The sequence below is a fragment of the Vulpes lagopus genome, chromosome 2 (assembly GCF_018345385.1).
Source record: "Vulpes lagopus strain Blue_001 chromosome 2, ASM1834538v1, whole genome shotgun sequence".
NCBI classification, from domain to species: domain Eukaryota; kingdom Metazoa; phylum Chordata; class Mammalia; order Carnivora; family Canidae; genus Vulpes; species Vulpes lagopus.
Window position 1 is genome coordinate 176,963,399 of NC_054825.1, and position 16,894 is coordinate 176,980,292.

A 16,894-nucleotide genomic window follows, 5' to 3' on the forward strand; every position below is an offset into this window, starting at 1 on the left:
TATCCCCTGGTGAGGGCCCCAGGGTCCAAATCCCGAGCACATAGGCAGGGGCTGAGGTCCCGGGGCTCAGTCCCTGGGTGGGGTGTGCAGGCGGAGGCAGTCAGCTTCTCTGCTTCCAGGGCGCTTCCCTTGCCTAGTCCAGACAGTAGTGCGAGGAGGAGTGTGGAAGGGGGCATCCCAGGGGCACCCAGGTAGGAAAAGCCCTTGGCATCACCTCTCTTGGCATGGCTGGGCAGTCAGTGGGCTCCCCAGAAGCCCTCCATGGGGCCTGATGCCTTCACACCACGGACTGGGGGGAGTGCAGGCTCCTTGGATGTTCCACCCAGCATGCCCTGTCCCTCCAGGTGGCCCTGTTCTCCCCCCAGGGCACAGAACCTCGCTTCAAGGCCTGGGTCTAAGCCCCTAACTTCCTGGGACCTTGGCCTACCCTGGCTATCCGGCCTGGACTGGTGGCTTCAAGGACGCCTTCTTGCCTGTACCGTCCCCCTCAGTGGCCATCCCGAATGAGGACATACTTTGGCCTTCCTTGGGCAGGCTGCCTGTCACCCACTGGCCTCATGCGCACCTTGAACACAACCGCGGCTGCCTCCAGGCGGTGGCCCAACTGCTTCTCCCTCCACCCTCCCACCCCACCTACTTCCTTACCCTTGAGCCGGGTGTTGAGGACCACCTCCCTGCCCCACCTCTGCCACCCGCTGCCACCGCACACTTGTTTGCAGCCACACCTGCTTTCGACTTTTTTTTTAACTCCCAAAGTCGCCCCAGGTGGGGCCCGGGTTGGCCAAGCGCAGGAGCGCTCCTGCTGCGGGGTAGACCCACGCAGGTAGGCCCGGGGGAGCCTGGGACCTGGAGCCTTCCGAGCTCTAAAGGCGGGAGTCACCTTTCTAACCCCTGACGTGAAGAGCTGGCAGGTGGGAGGATTGGTGCTGCATGGGGCACAGCGCACCGCGGCGGAGGAGCAGGGTTGCACTGGGCCCAAGTCGCAATCTTGGGGCTCAGGAATTGTTTTCTGGGCCTCTGGGAATTTCCTGGGCTCCTGAACGTGGCCGCGGGGTGAGCCAGCTGGCCGCAGTGGGAGCGGTGGGTTTCTCCTAAGGGCGTCTGTGGCCATTGCGCATTTCCATGGGCCGCTCCCAGGCCCCTCAGCCCACTTGTCCTTTTGTTTGCAGGGATTAATTACAAAAAATAAATAAAAAAAATCTATCTATGTATCCCAGAAAAGCGGCACCTCCCCAAGCGGGCGCTGCTCACTGGTCCAGGGGGCTACTTGTGCGTGACTCACTGGGCTAAGTTAGCAGGTGCTCGCGCGGGAGCGGGAAGCCTGTCGTGGCTCTCCAGAGGCGTCCGCACCTCCTCCGAGGGGGCAGGACGGTCTCCACGCAGGGGTGCCCCGTGCAGAATTGTCGCTCCCCGCCGGGGCGCACGGCTCGGCCGCACCCCGGAGCGCGCGGCCGCCTTCCCGCAGCGGGAGCCCCCGGGAGCGCCGTGCGCCGCCGGCTCGGCCTCCTCCTCCCCGCGCTCGCGGGAAGCGGCTGCTCATCCCTCCTAAGTCGCGAACCGCGGAACGCAGGCAAGCGCAGGGTCTGACCCGCTCCCGGGCGGGGGGGGGCGGGACTCCCCGGACACCCGGACACCGATGTCTGCAGTGGGAACAGAGGCGGGTGAAATGCCACCCCGCAGAGGTCCGAGCCAGGAGTTGGGTCCTTCCGTGCGCCCTTCGCCTGAACTTCTCAGGGGAGCGCAAAGCAGACCCTGTGGCCTGGCCATACAGCTCGGGTAGGGAGGTCTGTGTCCTGCGGACCGTGGGCCGGGCGCCGGGGTGCAAAGCAATGAGCAGAAGCAGGGGAACCTGCAGCCACGGCGGAGAGGGTCAGCCTTCGTGGAGAACGGCGCCGGGAGCTGCCCGCACAGCTCTGGCCTCTCCGACGCGCGGCCCTGCCCTTTCTCCGTCTGCAAATGACACGAGGATTACACGCGCGCTGCTGCCCGCTCGCCGGGGCTCCCTACATCCAGTGCCCCTGTTCCCTGGGACGCGCCAGTTCCTTCCCGCCCCCCGCCACTGTCGGGCCGTGCGCCCCGGGCGGCAGCCAGAGGGGCCTGGCAAGGTTGTGGGGCTGCCCGCTCCGCCCCAGCTGCCCCAGGGTGGGCCCAGCCGCAGCGCGCTCAAGGCCCCGCGCCCCGCGCCCCGCCCGCGCCCCGCGCGCACGGTGCTGGGGGCCGGTGCGGGAGGCCTCCCTCCCTCCCTCCCTCCCTTTTCTCCTCCGCCACGCCCGGTGCACACTAGGGGGGACGGGGAACTTGGAAAGGAGAACAGCAAGGGCTGTGCTGGCAGGGCCCCTCCGCGCCGGCCCGCCCCGCCCCGCCCCGCCCCGGGCAGGCCTGCCCCAGCCGGTGGCGCGCGGGGGTCCTGGGGCTAAAGGGGGTGCGCGCGCCTCCAAGAGCCCCGCGGGGGCCCCGGTCCCGGGCTGCGGCGCGCGGGGCCGGAGCCCGGCGGGGCGTCCGGGGAGGCAGCGCGGCCGCAGGGTGCGCTCCGCAGAGCCCGCGTTGCGCGTGACGGGCTGCGGCTGCGATGCGCGGCTCCTTGACGCTGATGGATGCGCCGAAGGCCGGACGGACAGATGTTGGGGCGGATCGCGCGGCGCGCGGCGGCCGAGCAGGGGAGGGGAGGCCGCGGTCGGGCGGTGGCTCGGAGCCCGGGCTCAGGCCGCGGCCGCGGGGAGGGGGCGGCGGGACCGGGGCTTGGAGAGGGCGGGAGGAGGGGCAGCCCAGGCCGGCGACTCGGCCTCCCGTGCGCGCTGCTCGCTGCTCGCTGCTCGCGGCGGCTCCGGCGCGCCTCGGGGGCGCCCGCGTCGGGGAGGCAGCGGGGCTGGCGGGGCTGACCTCGCGGGGCGCCCGCCCTCCGCCGGGCGAGAGGCTCCGGGGCCCGCACCCAGCGCCGGGAGGCCGCGGGCGGCGCCTGCCAACTCACCGTTTCCTCGTTCGCAAGAAGCGTTTCACGCCCCGCGGCCGCGTCTCCGGGGCCTGGAGGGCAGCGCCCCCCCCGCCGCCCCCCTGCAGCCCGCCTCCCCCTCCCCCTCCCCCGCCCCCTGCGCCGCCACCGCGCGGGGCCCGCACCCCGCAGCCCCGAGCGCTCCTGCGCGCGCCCTTTACGCCCGGAGCCGGGGGGGGGGGGGGGGGGGGGAGGCCGCGCATCTGCTCCGGCGGCGTCTGTCCCGAGCCAGGCCCGCGGGCCGGGGGCGGGCCGGGGGCGGGCGGGGACTTGCGGTCCTACCGTCTGGTGCGACCGCGGAGTCCGGGTCTAAGGGAAGAGGCCGTGGAAGCGGCCCGAGAACTTCCGAACAAACTTGCACAGACAGACACAGAGGACGAGGCGCGGGGGCCGGGGAGGGGGAGAGGAATACAAGGGAGGGAAACTAAGAAAAAAAGAAAAAAAAAAGAAAAAAGGGGGAAAAGGAAGGAAGGAGGGAAAAGGGAAAAGGGAAAAGGGAAAAGGGAAAGGGAAAGGGAGAGCAGGGAGGCCGGGGCTTGCAGCTCCGGGAGCGCGCCGGCAGCCAGTCCCGGGGCGCGGGGCTCCGGCCGGCCTCGCCGGGGCTGCGGGGCGCGGGGTCCAGGGCGGCCCCCCGGGCCCGCCGGAGCGCGCAGGAGCGGCCCCCCCGACCGCGGCCCCGCGGCCGCCCCCGCTCCCCGCTCCCCGCCAGCGCCGCCCGCCAGCGCCCCGAGCCAGCCCCGCCGCGGCCGCCCCGCTCCCGGCCCAGGAGCTGGCCCAGGGAGACGCAATCGAGCCCGCAGCGCATCGATGCGCCGCCGCCCGCGCCGCTCGGGCTCGGGCTCGGGCTCGGGCTCCCGCTCCGCCGCCGCCGCCGCCGCCAACCCGGGGGGCGCCCCGACGAGCCCCGGCCCGCCCGTGAGTGAGCCCGCGCGGCCCGCCAGCTCCTCCTCCGCGCGGCCCCCGCCGCCCCGCCGCCCCGCCGCCCCGCCGCCCCCGCCGCCCAATCAATAATCAATTCTTTCCGCCCAGGACCGCTGGCGAGCGGGCGCCGGGCGCGGTGGCCCCGGCTCGGGGGCGCCCCGGGGCGGCGGCCGGGGGGGGGCGGGGCTGAGCTCCGGGGCCCGAGTTCCTCCCCGTCCCGCCCCCGCCCCCGCCCCCGCCCCCGTCCCGCCCGGGGCCGCCGGCGATGGGGTGGGGGGCGCGGCCGGGCGCCCGGGGGCGAGGGCGAGGGCCGGGGCGGGGGCGGGGACCCGGCCGGGACGGGGCGCGCGGGGGGACCGCGCCGTTCCCAGGCGGAGGAGCGCGCTCGGGGGCGCCCCCTCCCACGCCGACCCCCGGGACCGGCCCGGGAAAGTTTGCCCGGGAAAAGAAGAGAAAAACAACAAAATTGGGGGAAGTGGCGGCGGCGGGTCCCGGGGGAGGAGCCCGGGGGGCGGGGGCGGGGGCGGCCCCTGCCCGGCCCGAGCCCGGCTCCCGTCCGCCCCCCGCGGCCCGGGCATCCCCGGGGCGGGGGCGGGGGCGGGCGCGGGGGGGCGGGGAGGAGCGCGGCCCGGGCGGGGCGGGGCGGGCGGGGCGGGCGGGGCGGGGCGGGGGGCGAGCCGGGGCCGCGGGCCGGGGGCCGGGCCGGGCCGGGCGGGGCGCGCCCTGGCGGGGGCGGGGCGGGGCGGCGCGGGGGCGGGGGCGGGCGCGGGCGCGGGCGCGGGCCGGGGGCGCGGGGTCCGGCCGGCGGGGCGCGGCGGCGGCGGTGACACGATCATCTCCTTTTCCTCTAAGCTTGCCTGTTGCCGACGCCGCCGCTCCAGCCGCGCCGCGGGCAGGAGACTGGACCGCCGAGCCCCGGGCCGCGGCGGCGGCTGGGCGGCCCCCCGGACGCCGTGACCCCCTGCCCGGGGGCGGGGGCGGGGCGGGGCGGGGCGGGGGCCGCGGCGGCCGGGCCGCTCCGCGCTCGTCCTCCCGCCCGGGCCCGGCCCCGCGCCCCGCGCAGCCCGGCGGGGCCGGGGCCGGGGCCGGGGCCGGGGCCGGGGCCGGGGCGGGGGCGGGGGCGGGGGCCGGGGCCGGGGGGCGGGGGCCGGGGCAGGGCCGCCGCGCCTCCCCGCCCCCTCCTCCGCGGGCCTCGGGAGCGATTTGTCAAACTTCCCATTCCGCCGGCGGCGCGGTCCTCCCCCTCCTCCCTCCGCGCCCCACCTCCTCCGCCGGCCGCCTCCTCCCCCGCCCCTCCTCCCCGCGCCTCCTCGCCCGCCCTCCTCTTCCCTCCGCACGTTCGGGGATCGCGGCGGAGCGCGGAGCGGGGGGGACGCGGAGCCGGGGCGCAGCAGCATCCTGCGGGCGGCCGCTCTCGGGGGGGAGGCTCCGGCCGGCCCGCCTCGCCCCCCCGCGGCCCCCGCCCCTCCCGCCCGCCCTCTCCCCAGCCCGGCAGCGGCGGCGGCGGCGGTGGCAGTCGCCGGAGGAGCATCATGCCGAGGAGGAAGCAGCAGGCGCCCCGGCGCGCAGCAGGTACGAGCCGCTTCCCCTTCCTCCGGCTCCGGCTCGGGCTCCGGCTCCGGCTCCGGCTCGGGCTCCCGGGCCGCCGCTGCCCGCGCGGAGTAACTCCGGGGCGCGCGGGGCTCTCCGGCCGCCCCGCTCCGCTGCGCCCGCCCCGCGCCCCGGGCGCCCCCCGCGCGCGCCCTGCCCGGCCCGGCCCGGCCCGCACCCACTCGGGGCCGCAGCCTCCCCGCGCGGGGCTGGGGGCGGGGGCGCGGGCGGGGGCCGGGGCCGGGCCGGGCGGGGTCACCTGAGTTCCCGGGACACCTCGGTGCCCTGCGGCGGCGGCGGGCGGCGGGGCGCAGCCGGGTGCGCGCGGAGCGCCCCGAGAGCCGGCGACTGAGCGAGCGTCCCCGGCCGCCTTCCCGCTGGTCCCATTGATTCCTCATTTATTGGGCCCGACGCGGGCAAGCGGTGGAAGCCAGAGCGCACGGGTCTGGGCATTGTCAGTTGCCTGTCAAGGCGGCCTCGAGGCCGGCGTCCCCGCTCCCCGCGCGGTCCCTGACCCCCGCCCCCTCCTCCCCTGCCCCTGCCTCTCCCACCCTCATCCCCTCCTCGGAGCACTTACTTCTGGGACGCGTCTGTGTACTTTTCCACCCCCCCCCCTTTTTTTCCTTCTTTTTTCTTTTTTGCCAGGAGTGTCAACTCCTGTTAAGGCTGAGCCGATTATTATTATTATTATTATTATTTTATGGAAAAAAAGCATCATTGAAAACCAAACAAAAACCCACACACACACACTCACACACACAGACGCGTAACATTATTTTGCAATAATGTCAGTTGGGGGCATGTTGCCTGGAAGAAGGGTTTCTGGCCCTTTGCCACCCTTGATTTGATGACTGATTGATCGCCCGTCATGCTGCTGCCTTTGATCTATTCATTCCCAATAAACATCAATAAATCACTCGCAATGGTGAGGCCAAGCTCCGTGACGTCACTAGGGCCCTGTCAGTGCAACTTGGGGGATTTGGGAGGCATTGCTGAGAGGACCACATATGGACGGGATGTATTTTGATATGAGTAAGGCTCAGACGTGCAGAGGTTCAGATGCTGCCTGAACGGGAGGCTTCAGTGGAGGCTCCTTTCTGTTCTGTTCTTTGGGTGCAAGGAGGGAGAGCGGAGGGAAGGAAGGGTCAGGACACTGCCAGGCGCCCTTGTGGGAGGAAGGCGGGCGTCGTGCCCACGCCTGCCCCTCGGTGAGTGCCTGTGGCAGCCCTGGGGGTGGCGGTGATGGTCACTTCCATCATGTGAGCCGCCACTGCCCGTGGAGCTCGCACATTGGCTGCACCGTGGTGGACTGGAGTCTCCTCTCTCACAGGGTCACGCAGAGGGGACGCTCTTCTTTCTTCTCCCAGAAGTGTACTTTCTTGTTCACGCCTCAAGAAAACCCCAGAAGAAAACAGACTTGGTTTGGGGGTGGGGGGGGGGGACGGCATGTGATGCAGGTTTTGCTGTGTGTCCTCGGTTGTTGCCCACGTTTAGGAAGTTTGCTGATCCCAGCGGCCGTTCGAGGGAGGGCGATGCCACCCCAGTGACCTCCTGGCGATGCTTCTTGCCCATCCCACCTTCTCCTTTAAATTCCAGGCTCGAGCAATGAGCTTATCTACCCAAAATAAACTCTAAAAGTTTGGAGGACTCCTTCACAAAGTTGGGCAGTAGGAGTGTCTTGGGCTTCTTCCAGTCTTTGAAATTTTTTCTTTCCTTTTTGGATGCACATTTTAAGGTATCTGTGTGCCTCAATCAAATGAACCATATGTGATTACATCTTTACATTTAGTTTAGAACTCTCTCTACGGTTGCTTCATCTTCTCTCCTCCACCTTGCCAATCTGAGACTCTTCTGTGATAACTTTCTGCTAAAAATATTAGCGAAGGAGGACCTGTGCTGTTGACTAAATCCGTGTATTTTTTTTTTTAAAGAAGCAACCTGTTCACTAACCCTTTTTGCACCTTTAAAAAAAAAAAAAAAAAAAGACAGCCAGGAAATCTCAGGTCCGTTAAGAAATATTCATTATATAAAAACTTGACTGCCCGGCTAATAGGAGATGGAAGAATGGTTTTGCTCTATCAAAATGACCCGTCAAAACGACTTTGTTTCATATTTGATTTAATTGTCTCTCTCCTGACAGGCACATTCATCAATAGCTTAATGGTCAATCAGAAGTTGGCAGCGTGAGTGCTTTCTTTCTTTCCCATACCCTGGTTTTGGATTTACTTTATCAGAATGCCTCTGCCTAATGGACGTGTGGAGGAGGGGGTAGAGAATGTCTGAAGAGCTACTTATTTAAGAAGAGGGGAGGGATAGAAAAAAAGAAGAAGAACAAGAAGAAGAAGAAGGAGAAGAAGAAAAAAAGAAAAAAAAAAAAAGAACCCTCCACACTTAGGCCGGAGCTAACTATGCGCAGGCCAATAAGTGAGCTGCCTGAGGATTTTGTTGGTTGGTTGGTTTGGGTGGACGAGAAACTTCCCATTTTTCTCCCTCCTGTTTTTTAGTTCTCACAGCTGCAAGTTATAAGGTTCATGCCTGCTTTTGTGGCATCCCGGGAGTGATGACAAATTGATTGCTTTGCACTGATACAGAGTGGGGAAAAAGAAAGATGTCTGCTGATTGGTAACTGGAAATCCAGTCCCCAGCAACCTTGAGAACACTCGAGAATTTTTTTTTTTTCCCCTCCAAACTGAAAGGTCCGCTCAGCCATAAAAAAAGAAAAGTTGTTTTGCCAGCTTCATTAGTGTTCACCTAATTAGCTGTAAACCTGATGGATTCCTGACAGCTTTAATGATTGGAGATGACAAGCTCGACGCAGTGTCATCCAGCAGAATTAGGTTTGCAGCTAGTTTGATGTAATCAAGTTGATATTACACAGTCCTGGCTGCCTTTAGTTGTGCATTAACTCAATTTTCTGCTGCAGGTGACAAATGGGCTTTGGTACCTGGATAATCATGTCATAGGAATTAGGGCCCTTTTAATGGTCTGGGGTAGAATAACAACCACAATGGGCTGAGAGCTGGGTCGAGCTTGCAGACGGAGCACACAGGTGCACGCAGTCTTCATATCTAGGCCAAATGTAACATTGCTCTCCAGAAGGCCAGAGCAGGCTCTAAGAATCCCTGAAAAGACGTATTTCTGTACTTTAGGATTATTTTTTTCCCCCTCTCTCCTTCTTTCCTTCTTTCTCCTTCTTTCTCCTTCTTTCTCTCTTTCGGCAGAAATCATGCCTGGCTTCTGTTCTCAAAGGGAGAGAGACATTTCTTCACCTGCCGGAGAGAAACCTGGGCAGGGGTGTCCTTCCTCCGGGCGTGTAATTTCCAAGGGCCGTACGTTGGTGCTGGCCAGATGCTGCTGCCTCAGAGGAGCGGGGCTGGAGAGGCTAGTGTCCTTCAGGCAAAGTGACCATCGTCCCTTGCTCAAAACGGGACTCTCACCTGTGCGTGATTTTTTTTTTTTTTTGGAACAAGTATTTTTCTGAAGATCCCAGAAAAAAAAAGAGAGAGACAGAGAGAGAGAGAGAGAGAGAGAGAACGAGAGCAGTATTTCCTAGCAGATTACATTTTATCCATTCATAGCCATTTTCCCGGGGAGGAGGGAGACTGTAAAATCTTAAACCTAAATTGCCTCAACTTCCAAAAAAAAAAAACAACAACTTGCCACTGACCCCTTTGGAGTCTTACTCGTCGAAAGAGGAGAGTCTTCTTCTAAGGAGTTCTTGGGGGGGGGGGGGTCACATCACGAGGGTAAACCTTAGAGCATCTTGATTTTTGTGAAAGTGGCCTGAACTGCTTGGGTTCTGCTCGTGTCCCCGGTCACCGTGGGTCCCCCTGGGGCAGGATGGGTGGGTAGGTGGCAAGGCCCAGGGCGTTGGCGGGGCCGGGAGACGTGGGCGTGCCTCACCCGGCGTACCTGGCGGCTGCGGGCACTGCCCTCCTGGCCCTCTGAGGTCTCGTCCACGTGCTGGGCAGCTCCTGTTGGCGGCGGAGGCACGTGGAGCGTTCAGGAGGGGCATGTCGGCATCGGCCCTGGGAACCCATTCGCTCTCAAGCTTGCCGCACGTGCCTCCTCTGGACAGGTGTCCTGCCCTGTAGCGAGGTGACGAGATGACGGGTTCGGGCTGCACTGCGACCGCCCCCCCTCCCGTTTTCCTACAACACGGGAGGAACAATGCACATTTTAAAAAAGGAAAAATCAGGAAGATGGAGGAGGAAAACAAAGAGGCCAGGAGGCAAGGCTGCCCTCCCTGGACATCCACCCAGGGAAGCGAATCTTCCAGAATCAGCGGCTGTGCCCCCATTATCTTGACAGTTGTCAGTTAGGGCTTCACTGCTCTCCAGGGCCACACTTGATTGTGAGCGGTGGATGTTGTCAGTTGGTTCCCAGCGTTGCCTTGAGCGCGCTCATAAGCGAGCCATAGTCAATAGCTGACGTTATCAGCAGCTCTTCCCCAAATTGTCTCACACGTCTGCCTTTTCCCTCTTTTTACCAAAGATTGTTTTGTAAAGCGATGGGAACGAAAGGTGACTGCTCAGGGCCCTGGGGATGCCGGGAAGCCCAGGTGAGGTCCCAGAATTAAAGCCCTTCTTCCCCCCCCCCCCCCACCTCCCACCCTGCCTCCACCTCCACCTCCACTTCCAGTCCTGGGGTTTTTGGAAGCAGAAGGATCCCCTTCTTGAGGGCAGAGTGCCTGCGCCGTTTCGGGGGCTTCCCCTCGTACCCAGGTGGTGGCAGAGCCAGGGCTGCAGTCACAGGCAGGGGCGTGCAAGGGACAAGAGCGGAGTCCCCGTCCTGGTGCACAACAGCCATGTTCATCCAGGGACGTGAGCAGGTCCCAGTTATTCCGGGTGCAGTTTGTGAGGCTTTCCTGCTGGCCCATTTTTATTCCTGCCTGTCACTGGACAAACTATAAAAATAGCTTTGGTCTGGTAGTAGGAAAAAAAAAAAAAGAAAGAAAGAAAGAAAAAAGAAAAGGAATAAAAAAAAAAAAAAGAAGTAGGGTGTGTGTCGGTTCTGTGTTAGTATGCAGCCCAGTTAGGTGGACGGGCCTTTCTTCCAAGGCAGCTGTCTGGGGGCACCCCTGAGCATCCTCCCACGGCCCACGGGAGGAGACAGGACAGCACAGAGCAGCGCCAGCACTTCCTGCAGACCCTCTCAGGTGTTCGCGGTGCGACTGCCTGGCGGCACGTGTGTGCGTGTGCGTGTGTGTATTTTAGTTATGCTCCAAATTGTGGTTTCTCTGTCTGAAGTTAAAAATGAAAGGTGAATACAATATATTGTATTTGGTAACAATGATATGGACTGGTACATCTAGACAGATAATGTGCAGTTGTAATTAGACTCAATAGACAGGCAGTCATTTTTAAATTCTTTGACACATGCATAAAATAGTCATATAATAAGATAAGATGACAATTTTATGTTAGGTTGATAAAGTGTCCCGATACATGCATTTAAATGTCTGTAAGCCTTTTTTAAAAAAAAAAATCCAGACAGATTAATTCTAGTTTCCAGTATTTGCAGTTAGTCATTAAATTAATTTTTAAATCCTACTAAACAATGGCTATGAATATGGGTTTTTTTTTTTCCCCTTCTGGATTTTTTTCTTTTTCTTTTCTTTCTTTCTTTCTTTCTTTTTATTTTTTTTTTACCTGAATCTCAAAGGGTGGATACATAGACTTGGTAGCTTTCTCTGATTTTTCAACATTGGTAAACAATTACATGAGACGTGGATGTAAAGATTCAGTTTGCTGTTTGCAACCAGGATTGTGCTGTGCGTTTTCGGAAATAAAAGAAAAAGAGGCAGTAATGGAGCATAATCTGCTTATGACCACTTGCCTGAACAACTGTCATACTCTAGGTTTAGGAATCTTTATTAGAAAGATTACATAGTGTCCTTGACCAAATATTGAATATTTTATAAGCCCCATTTAAAAAAGAAGACATTTCGAGCACATACACTCGATTTGATCAGCACTTAGATTCTTGGGTTTAATTACTTTCAGTTCTGTAAATTATTTTAGTATTTCAACAAGAGTGGCCCAGGAGAGGTATTGTGGGTGGGTGGGTGGCGAGAAGGGGGGGGTGGGTGAAGGCATTTCTCTAAAGGTCACCTCACCTGGACTTTTCGCCCATCTTCTTACCTTGTTTCATCAGATGTGCAAAGGTGTGGCTCTTGAAGAATAATTTCAATTTGTTTGGGCCTAATGATAAATTATTAATTCATACTGTCAGGACACATGTTATTAATTATGACTGTGTTTTCTTCATCTAGAACAGCTGTTGGGGAAACAGTGTAAGTTCAGATTGTCTTCAGGGGGAGGGCGCCAGAGCCAGGAACTTACCAACTCCTTGTCATCATACTCTGGGTCCCCTTGCTTGGGGAATAAAGCCTGGCGGGGAGCGGAGAGAAGGGGAGAGGGAACCTGTCCGTTCTAGACCAGGAGGGGCCCTGGCAGATGCTAAGGACGTGCGTTTTCTGAAAAAGCAAGCCTGACTCCCCACGCTCCGGGAGTTCGGCTGGGCTTCTGAAGGGGGGACCCGGCCCCCACGTCCAGGTCCGGGTTGGCCGCCCCCTTCCCCCCGCCGGCCTGTCTTGTTTGCTTCTTACCCTCTGGTAGACCAGAAGGTCGTGGTCGCGAGTGAGCCCATGGCCACAGAAAGCAAGATCCTCTGAGCGCCTGTTTGTTCCCCAAACTGGAACCCGCCCTTAATGGAGGGCAGAGCGCGCTGTTTGGTGATATACGTGAAATGACTCAAATTCATTTACTTTTGATTTTTCCATTCCCATCATTAAATCTAGCCCTATGTATTCAGTTTCCTCCGAGTTCTTTGAGAAATGCATGTTGCATAAAATAGGCAATTTTTAATGAACAATTTAATGTAAATGGGTTTTGAATTTAAATTAATATTAATGAAGCCTTGAGTGAATTTATTTTGCATACGTAAAGACTTGTAAGTCTTTCACCCATGTGCTTTCTCCTTTATGTAGTAACATTGGTTGGGTGGATTAACTAGCGCCTTTTAAAGATTTACACTTAAAAAAATTAAATTGATTTTATATGTCCAATAGCACCGACGTATTATTAGGCAAAGGTGTTACTTAATTTAAAGAAAATATACCTCATTTCCTATTAAACCTCTCAGTTTCCATTACCCTGTTCTTCCTGCAAGCTGCCGTTGCTTTGGCATTTGCTGCTGGGGAAAATACATACCAACAATAGTTACTACAATCAAGATGCTTTCTTTCTTTGGCTTACCTCTAATGCATTATGTATCCTGGGATGATGGGAAGTTCTGTAATTAATTCTGTTAGATGTAATTGCTATAATCACTTTGATGTTACACATAATAAAGGTAATATGGTAAGCACATAAAAAATATAAACACCTTATTGTAACACTACTACTAAAATTCCTCCTCGTCGAGGCTGGCTTAGAGACAAGTGTTCCTAACTAGTTTTGGTCATAGGTGACAATTTGCCCGCGCCGCGTTCATTGATATTCCAAAGGAGAGTCATTTATTGGAAAGGATGGGCCTTGTCTTGGAGGGATCTCCAAGCCGGTTGCCTAGGAATCTTAATGCCCTTTTCCTTAAAGATGTGGCTAATTAGAAAAGGTGACCATTATCTCCTGGAGAGGAGAGAGGTACGCGCTCCGGAAGCGGCCGCGGACCGAGGTAAGAGGGTGGCATCGGAAGGGACAGGGGCGCTCCGGGAAGGGTGATTTGGAGAGCGGGGATTTCAGGGCCACAGGGGGGCTGCTGTGCAGGTTTTCTCGTGGTGTGGGATCATGGGAAGTGCCGTGTGTACGCGTGTGTGAGCGCGCGCAGGCGACAGCACGTCGGAGCACGTGCTCGTGGGTAACCAGGCCAGGCCACCCTTCCGTGCGGGCAGGGACCTTGGCACAGAGTGACGGCTTTTTGGCTACTAGTCTTCTGCTCCTGCACGGTCGGCGGGGCAGCGGGGGGGCCGTGCCCGTTGCACGCGTCCCCGCGCGGGGGACCTGGCCGGTGCTGCCTGTTGGAGTGGACCTGGGGGGGGGGCCCTGGACACCGGGCCCCGAGCCCTCGGGTGCCCACCCTGCACGCGGGCCGCCGCAGGACGCGAGGGGCCTTCGCCCGGGACCCCACGCACGCAGTCCTTGCGGGATGCTTCGAAACACGTGTCCGTTATTCTTTGCCGGTGCGGTTTGCAGGAGGAGGCGGAGGATGTGGTGGCTCAAGAAGCTTGTCGCTTGAGTTTTTTATCCCCCCCACCCCCCGGGTCAGACTAGCTCGGGCATCGGAGGGCCTCCGTCCCCGGCTGCACCCTGGCCCGTGCGCTGCAGAGGTCACGAGGCCCCGTGACCCGGCGTCGGCTTCGGGTGGGAACCAGCCCTGCACGTCCGTATTGTCCTTCCCCGCACGTTGTGGGCGCTGAAGCACGTGAATCAGTCGTTCGCAGAAATCAGAGGAGCCTAAGTGTCCGTGTGACGGGGGGATGCCCGAGTGCCCGTGGAGGCAGCTCGGGGTGCTTTCCGGTGGCCGTCAGACGGACGGTGACAGCGGGCCAGGGCGGAGCGGGGTGCCGCCGAGGGGGCCTGGCAGGGGCGGCGGCCAGGTGACAGGGTCCTGGGGCCTGGGCCCTGGGTCGGCCACAGCCAGGCAGCCACCAGCCCTCCCGCCGTGAGCCCGGGCTGGTTTTGATGGCGAGGATGATAAAAGGTCTGAGAACTCCATAGGCCCCTGTAATCAGGGCCAGCACTGACATCCTTCTCAAGTTTGACAGCTTCTTCCTTTTCTCTGCTCACAGCCAAGCCTTTCTCAACCGAATTTCCCCGCCCTCCCCCTCTCTCCCCTCTCCCTCCCTCCCTGCCGCTCGGCTCACCCCTTCCCTCCCTCTTTCTGTGTGCGTCTCTCCTGTTTCATGTTCTTGATCAGTCTCAGATGCCTGGAATTATTTTTTTTCGGGCGGGAGGGGGAGTGTTGCTTTAGGTTTGTGGGTTGGGCAGGTGTGAGAGGAAGTCTGTGTTTTTTTTTTTTTCTTTTTTTTTTTCTTCTTTTTTTTTTTTTTTTGTACTGTAGGCCTGTTGCTAATTAATGTTCCTCCATAAGATTCTGTCGGAGTTGAGTAATGTTTTTGATCTTTATGCCTGATAACTGCATACTTAATGAGATTTCAAAGCTGTGAGTGCAGCTCCCTACAATTATTGACAGATGCCTTTTCTTTGCCATTGGGTTCAGCTTCATAAATCCTCTTGCAGTAATGAGGTTCAGCAGTGCCACCCTGGCAGTGAGCTAATGAAAGGGGGAGGGTGAAGCGGCTCATGGCTGTCTGACACATTTTTTTCCTTTAAAATTTACTATGCAGATGTCAAGCTGCGGGACGATTACTTCAAACATGCTAATTTTTATCTTGCTTTTGTGTCAGCCCTTTGCCATTAAAAAATAAATAAATAAAAGGACTAACCTTACTCTCCACTTAATTCCATTCTTTTTTTTTCTCCCCCCTCCCAAGTCACATTTTTTTTTTTTTAATAACCCTGCGGTGTGTGACTGCTGGCGACTCTGACACCCGCGTGGCCTTTTTTGCAGGTATCCGGGGGCAGAGCCTTGTTGGGGAGGGGGGGGTTTGTTTTGTTTTGATTTGGTTTTGGGAATTTTTTTTTTTGTGTGTGTGTGTGTGTGTGTGTGTGCGCCATTGGAAGGGCAGGGGGAGGATAAAGTGCGATTTCCCCAGGCCTCCCATCAGCCTGCCCTAAGTATGCACTTGAAACGTCGGAGAATTCATTTCAGAGTTCTGGAACTAAATCCTGGTGGAGAAGAGCTCCACCATGCCAAACAGTCGATTTCCTTTTCAGCGGAGTCATACATCACTGACCCACCCTTCCCTCCTGACAGAATGACATATGTCATTTATCATATGGGCCCCAGCCAGACAACGGGGAGGGGAGGGAAGCCCAGTCCATGTGATGCCGTCTCCTCCTCTCAGTCCTGAACCCTCGTAGGCTTGCAGAGAGACGCTGCTGATTTGGCGAGAGGGACGGGGAGGAGGGAGGAGAGGCAGGGGCGAGGGGAGGCGAGAGCCCGCTCCGCGTGTGGATGGCTGTCGGGGCGTGTGGCGTGGCGGGCGCGAGATTGGCAGAGGCGCGGAAGAGGTTATGTTCTTTCATATTATCTGCTAAACCACACTGTTCAGCCTTTGACGCTCTTCTGACTCCCCCCCCCCCCGCCGGCCCCCACTCCCCTTTCTCCTTTTCCTTCTGTTTTCCCCTTTAGCAGTCGAGGAAGACAGCCACCCCGATCGGGGCCGACAGGTATCATTCAAGCCACCCTGGCTTGTGAGGGGTGGTGTAAATGAATCTCAGGGCTCCTGGCTTCACATGATTCAAACATGCGTTATTGAAGATGGATGTTCCTTAAGAAAAGATTGATGGTGGATGCTGGGCTTAGGGTGCCATTTATCATTTTGAATATTATTTAGACTTGCCGTGTAAACCTGTAACTTGAGAGTTGGACGAGCTGGAGCAGGGTAGGGGCCTGCGTGTGTGTGTGTGTGTGTGTGCGCGTGCGTGTGCGCGTGTGTGTGTGTTTCCATCGATTGGCCTTGGGTTCTCATTGCTGCTGACCAGATGACCAGACACGAGCCCTCCCGTGTACGATATAGAAGACACCCCCTCCCCCCAAAAAGGAGGAGTGAGTGTGTGTGTGTGTGTGTGTGTGTGTGTGTGTAGGGGGAGGTTTTAATTTTGAATAATTTCCAAGGACGTTTTTCCAAGGGAAAAATGAAGTATCTGTGATTTACACTAAAGCTAGCAGGCAACTTCTCTCTCTCTCTCTCTCCCCCCCCCTTCCCCGACAGAGGCAGTCACGTTCGAAACATTAAAATATAAACAGAGCTGTAGTTGCCAAAGCCAAGACCCTTGCCTGATTTTTTAAACTCTGTGACATGCTCTAAAAAAAAAAAAATCTGTATCTGAAAAGCTTAGCACAATATAACTATTCAAAAAAAAAATACTGGTTGGCTTGGTTAGCAGTGTGAGAATGAAGAAACAGACTTCCACGTCTCGGGAATATTTCAGATAAAAAATGATCTTTTGTGGCTCCCTGCCCCTGCTCCCAGCGGCCTCCTCCCCTTGTCTGTCTGCACTCTGTCCCCCTCGCAGGCCTCAGCAGCCCCCCACCAGGACTGATGTGGACAGCTGTTTGCAGGCCCCTCCGCCACCCGCCCCGCTAATCACTTCTGCGCCTTGTGCACCCTTGAGCTCTGCTCCGGGACACCCCCACCTACTGGAAGGAGTTAGGGACGCAGGCTGGCTCGCGGACGAGCCCCCAGCTGCTGGGAGGATCGGCGCCGCCGCCGCCGCAGCGCCAGCCTTGCTGCCTCCTCTGCTCCCGAGGCCTCGCCGCTTGCTC

The 16,894-nt window shown here is 59.2% G+C and overlaps 1 protein-coding gene across 3 annotated transcripts in view; it reads left to right on the forward strand.

The window, feature by feature from the left end:
- The first annotated feature begins 4,998 nt into the window (after positions 1-4,998).
- The window catches only part of TSHZ3 (teashirt zinc finger homeobox 3), an 87,469-nt gene continuing 75,573 nt past the window's right edge, over positions 4,999-16,894 (forward strand). For all 3 annotated transcript variants that reach the window (XR_005986015.1, XR_005986016.1, XM_041743594.1), the window contains exon 1: positions 4,999-5,482. Coding sequence is in view for 1 of the 3 variants with exons in the window: in XM_041743594.1 (XP_041599528.1) it covers positions 5,443-5,482 (40 nt within the window). In the remaining 2 variants the exon portion in view is untranslated. The remainder of the gene's footprint in view (positions 5,483-16,894) is intronic.